At 39.3% G+C, this 9,279-nt stretch overlaps 1 protein-coding gene across 1 annotated transcript; it reads left to right on the top strand.

Annotated features, from left to right (window-relative positions):
• The first annotated feature begins 2,423 nt into the window (after positions 1–2,423).
• Positions 2,424–3,715, top strand: LOC110098535 (arogenate dehydratase 3, chloroplastic). Its single transcript, XM_020825395.2, has one exon. The coding sequence runs from the start codon at positions 2,597–2,599 to the stop codon at positions 3,650–3,652; it is 1,056 nt and encodes a 351-aa protein (XP_020681054.1). The 5' UTR covers positions 2,424–2,596; the 3' UTR covers positions 3,653–3,715.
• The last annotated feature ends 5,564 nt before the right edge of the window (positions 3,716–9,279 follow it).

Raw genomic sequence — 9,279 nt, 5'->3', positions numbered from 1 at the left:
CTAAGAAAATCTTCTTTTAAAGGAATATAAATGAAGTTAATTATAAAAAGAAAAAGATGAGCAAAGTGCTTCAAAAATAAAAAGATGTGCAAAGTGAGCTAAAAATAAAATGATATGTAAAATGTGCTAAAAATGAAAGCATGAATAAAGCGCGCCAAAAATTAAAATATGTGCAAAGTGCACCAAAACTAAGAAATATGCATAAATGTGCCAAAAATGAATAAGTAGCTTCCTTTCTAAACCCCATCCACCCCAATCCCTATTGATGGTAGTGGATATGAAGGGGATAATATGAGTTTGGAATGCCTCTCTTGTCTATACAGGAAATTGTTAATCAAACTAGTTATTTTCTTTCTAAGCTTTTTTGGAAGGATGATTGATCTCACCCAATAATAAATATATTTCCATAAAATTGATTAAATAAGTTAAAATCTTCCTTCAATGAGAGAATTTTTTGTTTCCAACCACCAATTCATCTCATTAATTTCTCAAGTATGATGGAGTAGTCAGAATGCTTAAGCTTAATACTAGTAATAGGAATCCTCAAGAAATTCTATGGAAGAGGCGTGGCCCTAAATTAAACTGAAATAATTAAGCAATAAAGCTTACATATTAGAGCAAACAAATTTTGAGAAACACATAAGGGATTTATTGGGGTTAGCAGTAAGGCAAGTGCACCTGCAAAAGATAGTAAGAATGTGTTGAAGTTGAAAGAGATTGTTGTTATTAGCTATCCCAAAAAGCAGGAGATTATCAACATAGATCATGTGAGATATTTCAGCCTTATATCTGGTTATATGAGAGTAAGGTCCATCACTGCATTTAGAATCCATCAGGCGAGAGAAAACATCCATTATAAAAGTAAACCATAAGGGGGATAAAGGGTAAACCTATGTAAGAGCTTGTTTGAAGTTGAAATACCGATGCATTTCCTCATTAATAATGATATATAATAGCACTTAAGAAGTGCAAGTTTTTACCCATTTTATAAATGTTGGGGGGGGGGGGGGGGGGGGGGGTTGTCTATTCTAATATAGAGGAAATTCTTATCAACATGGTTAAAGGCTTTCTTAAGATCAAGCTTAACACAAAAAGCTTTAGTATTGGAGGAGGAATTGTAGCCTCTTAAAATTTCATTGGCAAGAATAATATTATCAATAATGTGTCTCCCATCAATGAAGGAAACTTGAGCATTATGAATTAAATTAGGAAGAACATGTTTGAGCATATTAGCAAGAAGCCTAGCAACCCCTTTATATGTAACATGGCAAAGGGAAATTGGTCAGAAATCTGCCATTGTGGAGATATGTATGGATTTGTGGAATAAGATAATAGCATCATGTTTCACTCTAAAAGGCCTAAAGGAAGTTAGAAAGAAATGTCTTATGGCTAGGATGAAGTCTTCTCCACTAATATCACATGTATTTTAAAAAATTGAGCATTAAAACCACCAAGACCATGGGCTTTATCATTTCCAATATCAAACAAAGCAAATTTAATTTCCTCATGATGGAAATTATCAACAAGGTTGCATCTATCAATGTCCAAAAGTTTGGGGCCAAGAGGGATATTATCATCATGGATGTTTTAAGAGGTGTTTCTATTGAAAAGAGTGTGAAAGTATTTAATGACCTCAACAACAACACCATTCTGATTGTGAATAGGATCTTCATCACCAGAAATTTCCCAAATATTGTTTTTGTTCGCTCTTCTTTCAAGTTTATAATAAAGAAATTTGATATCATCATCCCCTTTAGAGAGCCTGTTGTACTTTGCTCTTTGTTTGATCCAGTTGTTTGCACATGTTGAGGCATGAATCAGTTCTTTTTTATTAGAAAGGTTAGCAGCAAGGATAATACTATATAATGAATTAGATTGAAGTTTAGTGAATACATCTATTTGTCGTTCCTTAATAGCATTAATGTGACTTTCTCATTAATCTTTTTAATACAATTGAAATCACCAATAATGATTCATTGTTTAGTCATGTTCACAATTAGGTGCATAGATAAATGAGATAAAGATTTTGATGGAGGGGATGAGGGTAAGAAGAGCATGGCTCCAATACGAAAAATTATTCTATGTGGACGTCAAATGTCGTCCAGAGACCAACCATAATACACCACGTCTCCCCTTCGCTCGACTCCGTGGCTCAATATTGCTCGGTATCACGGCTTCATATGCTGACGTGGTTGCACTTAACTCTCCTCCAAATGTAAAACTGCATCCAGCGTCCCCACATAATAATTTCTCCTCCAGTACACAATTCTAATAAATTATACATAGGCTGGACGAACTTTGCAATACACCCAAATAGGTCCCGCTAATCCGATCTGGCATCCCCACTCACCTGCCACCCATTCCTTTCCACATCATACTCCAAATAATGCGTACATAATCAAACTAAACAATTTGAAGTTTCTGTGACCACGATTGAAATTATTGCATCGGAAGCATCTTTTTTTATTCCTGTAAAATAAATACAATGAGCGTTCGAAGCTAGTTTTCTCGAAGAAGCAGAAAACCCCTCTTCCTTTTACCAAATCACTAGCCCTCCCCTTCTCTCATTCCTCCATCAATCACCAATCCTCCATCCATGGCCGCCGTCGCTCATCTAAATCCACCAAACTCTCCATCTCTTTCCGAACGTCGCCGAAATCACAACTTCCGGCTTCTCTCCGTCGTCTCGGCCTCCGCTAAAAACAAACTTCGCGTCAACGGCATCAATGGATTTCCCTCTGATGATCCTTGCCTCTCCCTTCGAGTCGCTTTCCAGGGCTCCCATGGCGCCTACAGCGAGTTCGCCGCAAAGACCGCGATCCCTAACTGCGCAACCCTCCCCTGCCGCTCCTTCTCCGATGCGATCGCGGCCGTGGAAAACGGCCGAGCCGATCGTGCCGTCCTCCCAGTCGAGAGCACCATGGAAGGCACCGCCCTCCGAAACTACGACCTCCTCCTCCGACGCGACCTTCGGATCACACAGGAGATCAGCCTCTTCGTCCACTATTGCCTCCTCGCGATGCCCGGCGTCCGTACCACCGAGCTCCGCCGCGTGATTAGCCATCCGATGGCGCTGGCGCACTGCGGCCGCGCAATTTCCCAACTCGGCCTTCGTCGCGAGCCTGTCGAGGATACCGCCGGCGCCGTTCAGATGCTCCGATCTCACCGCCTTTTAGACACCGCCGCCATCGCTAGCCCTCGCGCCGGGCTCCTTTACGGCCTCGATGTCCTCGCCGATGGCCTCCAGGACGCGTCATGGAACGTCACGCGCTTCCTTCTGCTGTCGAAGCCAGTAACTGCGGCTACGACTGTCTCAGGCAAGGCGAAGACCAGTATGGTGGTGGCGCATCGCGGGGGTTCGATGATGGTGCTCCTCAAGGTACTTTCTGCTTTTTCTTCTCGGAACATCAATCTGACGAAGCTGGAGGTGAATAACCCTTCAATTGAGGGGCAAGGGCCGGTGATGGTGCTCGATGTGAAGGCTATGGGTTCTCTCCGTGCTTTTTCTCATCTAATTTATGTGGATTTTGAGGGTTCGACGGAGGATTTTAGGGTTCAGGAGGCCCTTGAGGAGATAGCAGGGTTCTCCGTCTTCGTTCGAATTCTGGGCTGCTATGCGGCTGATTCTAATGTATATGATCTCCATTATTAGCTACTTGTTAGTAATTTCTCTAAAAGGTTTGATATATAGATATCTTCCATAGCTTGATTGCAATTAGCTTTGCGTGAGTACCGTTGGCCTGAAGGCTGAAGATCAGCGCTGCAGTCTCCAGCTTGTTTGCTGTTCAATTTATTGGAATTGTGAAAAAAAAAATGCATGATAAAATTTTTATTAAATTTTCAGGACAATAATAAAGTTTTGAATTTTTTTATATTAATCTATTGATTTTGAAGAGTTAATTTATTGATTTTGAATCATATTATAAGATCTTTTATTAATATATATAAATAGTCAAAAATTGTCTCTCCTTGTTAAAGAACTTGTAGAATGAAAAAAATAATTTCATCATGTCACAAAAAAGTAGTCCTTGGTTGGACACGAATCTTGTTGGTAAATGGAATTTAAAAATTTTTGAATTAGTTTACAGAACCTTCCAATGCTTTGATTTCAATAAATTAATAGTCCAATTGAACAATTTCAAGGAGACAGACCTAACGACACTAATTTGGTTTCAATCATAGCCCAAATGGGCCCAAATCAAAGGACCAAAAGCCTATTGAAAGTTTCAAAGCATTAGTTGATCAAATGATATCCAAAATATAATAATGCTTAATTAGAATCGAGCGGCTCGATGAGACAAATTCAACGAGCTCAAAGATCGCTAAATTTAACATTATTAAAACATAAATATTTTTAAAGAATGTTATTGACTAGAGATTGATATCTGTCGCCGATGGAAAAATCCAAATTTATCCAGGATATCGCTTTATTCTTATTCGAGCAAAAACGTCACTCCAAAAAAAATTTAATAGATCACTGTTCATACGTCACATGAGGGGGGGGGGGGGGGGGGGTGGGGGGAGGAGGGGAGAGGGGGGGCGGGAGGGAGGTGGGGGGCGGGGGGGGGGGGGGGTAGCGGGTTTGGAGATCTATGAGTCTTTAAAGAATCCTGGAGCTCAAAAACCTCCGACACCTTTACCGTCTATGAATCTGTGCCAAGAGGCTGTCACTGTTGGACCTTTACCCGACCATCATCATTGGACCTCCATCTGGCAGCCAATGTCCGGAGGAAGCTTTCCTCCAACTACCATCACCCAACTACGATCCTTCTTTCGATCGCCATCACCCGACTACATTCCTTTTAACCGTTGTCATCGGATTGTGGTCCTTCTGACCATTGTCCCCCGACTATAGTCCTTCTGACCCAACTACAATCAGAATCAGTTCAACTGGGCTAGGTCCCGTAGTTTTTCCCCTTTTCTAAGATTTTTCACAAAAAAAAAAAAGATTTAGCAGAGATTTAACATTTGGCTCAACTGTAGTATTAGGTGTTAATATAATAGTCGATACTAAATTAATGTTAAAACAACAGGCAATATGAGATTAGTTTTTAATGGAAAACACATTAGATATAAAAATATATTGAGTATATTCAATATGTTCCGGGTATTGACATTTTGAGGCAAAAAGAAGTCCCTTTCTTATAGAAAAGTATCAACCAAGATCAAATCATTAAATGATCACTGCATAAAAATAGATAGGTAGTAGCTGATAGTTTTATACCAAAATGATCTCATAAAAATTTTAAATTTCCTTTGTCCAATGACATTTCACCTATTTAAAAAATGGAGAGTTTCTCTCAATTCCTCCAAAAGATATAACATCAATAATTTCCCTGAGAACAAACTTTGAGGAGGAATATTTCATTTCCCTCCCTTAAAAAGTCAATTTATACAGCATGATGAATATATAATTACTATAGAACAAGAACAAAGACTTTAAGGCCATGGCAGAGATTTCTAGCACGATTATGCTCAAAGGCATAGTGCCGCAGTGTCACAAGCTCAACGCCACAGTGTTCTAGTTTTTTAAAAAATTATTTTTTCATTTTAAATTTATTTTCAAAAAATTGAGTTGTTACACGACAAGCCTCTGCAAGGCCACTACCACCCGACTTTCACCCTGCCACTACCGTCAGACCTTTCGTCTCTTGGCCACCATCTTTCGACCATATGTCGACTACAATCTCACCCACCTCAGTCACCCACACCTGAATACAATCATCGAACCACTGTCATGTGACTACAGTCCTCAGACCACTATTGTGTGACTACGATCCTCTAACCACTATCTTCCAACTATGATCCTTCCGACCTCAATCGCTCATAGACAACAATCCTTCTACCTCAATGCCCAAATATAAACCCACAGAACCTCGTTGCCTGCCAACTATTATTCCTCCATCTTAGTCACCCAACTACTATAGTTTCAACCTATGTCACTCACCGACTAAGATCCCTCGAATCACTGTCACCTAACTATGGTCCCTCTAACCTCAGTTACCCGAGTAAGATCAGTCTGACCACTGTCATTCAACTATAATATCTCCTGCTTGTGTATCCTAATTATGGTCCCTCAAACCACCATCATTGATTATGGTTTCTCCAGCCTTAGTTGCCCGACTATGGTCCCTCTGGCCTCCATCACCCAACTATAATCTTTCCGACCTGAGTTGTCCGACTACAATCCTTCCAACCTCAATTGCCTATCAACTATATTACTCATACCACCTTTCATTGACTACAATCCTTAGACCATTGTCGCTAGAATACAATCCTTATAACCTCCATCGCCTAATAGTTATGTCCTTGGACTACCATCATCCGATTATGATATCAGATCCTCAACACCTTACTATAGTCCCTCTAACCTTCATCGCCTAACTATAATCCCTCCAACCTTTATTATCTGTCGACTATGGCTTTTGAACTATGATCATTAAACCATTATTGCTCGACTATGACCTCATATCATCATCACCTGACTATGATCCTTCAGACCTTTATTGCCAGTTGACTACAGTCCTCGAACCACAGTTGCCCAGCTTCGATCCTCATACCAATGCTGATGACTATGGCCCCTTTGACCTCTGTTGTTTGACTATGATCCCTCCGACCTTAGTCACCTAACTATGATCCCTTTGACAACTATCACCTAACTACGGTCCGTCTGACCACCGCAACCTAACTATGATCAATTCGACCTTTATTACATGTCGACTATAACACTCGGACTAGCGACACTGAATTGTAGTCCTTTCGACCTCCATCCCTTACTGGCTTTAGTCCTTGGACCTTCATCACTCGACTGTGATCCTTAAGCACCTAACTACTATCATCAATCCACATTCTTTCATTAACTATGGTTCTCAAAATATCATTGTTCCACTATGGTCCTTAGATCGCTATCGCTTGACTACGGTCTTCATACCACTGTCATCCGACTATGGTACCACTAACCATCGTTGCCCAACTACGGACCCTCCAATTTATGTTGATGACTATGATCCCTTCGATCTATGTTGCTTGATTATGGTCCCTCCATCCTCAGCAACCCGACTATGATACCTCCGACCATCGTCGCTCGATTACGATCCTTCCGATCATCGTCACCCGACCATAGACTTGCCTACCAAAAAAATGGGCCAAAGATATCTTAAGTCCATGTCTCATGCCTTTAGATTCTTCTAATGTCAACTTTGTAATGTGCTCTATATAATTTATATTTGTTATGTTGTGCCAACGTCTTCCTCCAATGCAGGGCATCATTTGTAATCAATGATAAATACTAGTTAAATCATTTGTGGGCTAGATCTCAAGATTTTTTTCTTTCCTTGATTTACCAAATAAAAAATCTAGTGTCTCTTATGATTCTCACACCCACACTTCTATTTGTTTGTATACTAAATCTTCATATAAAACTAGGACGTTAATCTCTTTATAACTCTTGCAACAGTCCAAACTCTTAACTATGAAGACATTGTTCGCTTTTATCAAAATGTCTCATAATTTTATCTTGTTGGTGTAACTTTCCAATATGTTACTCATCCGAAAATTGCACCAGGATGAGTACGCTTAATTGTGGAGTTTCTTAAGGAAATTCCAACCATTAGACTAAAAGGCGTCTCGATGTTCATGAGTTTAGCTTCTTTTACTTAAGGTGAAACCCTCTCCCACTAAAGTAATTGACGTCCTCATATGTATCCCAGCATCATTCACGAGGCTGATATGATTCTAGAGGTGGCCCCTACATGTTCAAGTTTAAGTTCAAGTGGTGGCTCCCGTTATGAAGCACTTTGTCACATAATGGTTTAATAGGTGGCTCCCATGGCGTAACACTTTGTTTTGTATGACTCTTAATTAATTCCTACCTTCTGGCCGGTGTATGGCTCTAATACCATTTATAACAGCCCAAACTATTAATTATCGAGATATTATCCGCTTTGGTTTAAGAGCCTCACGATTTTGCTCTGTTGGTGTAACTTCATAGTATGTCACTCATCTCATAATTACTCCAAGACGAGTAAACTTAACTGTGGAGTTTCTTAATGAAATTCCAACTATTACACTAAAATGCACCTCAATGTTTATGAGTTTAGTTTTTTTACTTAAGGGATTTCACACCTCTCTATCACTATGAATGTTAAGGCATGCAACAATAATAATGATAATTATGATGATGATGTTGATGATAATGATGATGATGATGATAAAATGCACCTCAATGTTTATGAGTTTAGTTTTTTTACTTAAGGGATTTCACACCTCTCTATCACTATGAATGTTAAGGCATGCAACAATAATAATGATAATTATGATGATGATGTTGATGATAATGATGATGATGATGATAATAATAATAATAATAATAATAATAATAATAATAATAATAATAATAATAATAATAATAATAATAATAATAATAATAATAATAATAATAATAATAATAATAATAATAATAATAATAATAATAATAATAATAATAATAATAATAATAGGAGAGATTCACTGTGATATTACAATCCTTCCAATCAATTATCGTCTGAATTCTGACTACTATAGGCCTGCCCGACTATGATCTCTCCGATCAATCGTTGCCCAACTATAATTCTTTTGAATTTCTGTCGCCCGACTACAATCCTTCTGATCTCCTTACCCCATTATGATTCTTCCCGACCATTGTTGCCCAACTCGGTCCTTTTGACCACATCATTCCACCAATTATAGTCCCTCTTAATATCTATCGTCCAAATACAATCCTATTGATTCGAAGTAAATAAGCTAATACTCTTCTGAGGACAGCTTCTTCCAATGTTTATTGGACTTCCTTAAAACCATAAAACGTGCTCTATAAATGTATATGATTGTAATTGAACCAACACCTTCCCCTGAGAAAGTCGTCGTCAATTTGTAATCCACTATAAATACTAGTGGATGTTATTCAAATTGGACCAGCCTATGGGTTTTCCCCCTTTTTTAGGAGGTTTTGGTAAAATCTAGATATCTCCTTATGCATGGCTTTTCAAAACCGACCGGACCGGCCGGTTCAACGGTTGGACCTGGAACCGGCCGGCCGGCGTTACTTATTTGTATAAAACCGTTTTTGCATACAACGGCTTGGAACCGCTGAACCGGCGGTCCGACCGTAAAACCGTCGAACCGGCTCGGTTTTATTTAACCGGGCGGTTCGCTAAAATGAGAAAGGGACGGCTTAGATGCAATCTGAGCGGACAACGAACGTCGGAACGTCTTTGGTATACAAAAGTCACGCGAAAAAAA

Source organism: Dendrobium catenatum, unplaced genomic scaffold (genome assembly GCF_001605985.2).
Source record: "Dendrobium catenatum unplaced genomic scaffold, ASM160598v2 original_scaffold_268208, whole genome shotgun sequence".
Classification (NCBI taxonomy): domain Eukaryota; kingdom Viridiplantae; phylum Streptophyta; class Magnoliopsida; order Asparagales; family Orchidaceae; genus Dendrobium; species Dendrobium catenatum.
This window is presented reverse-complemented; position numbering and strand designations above follow the sequence as displayed.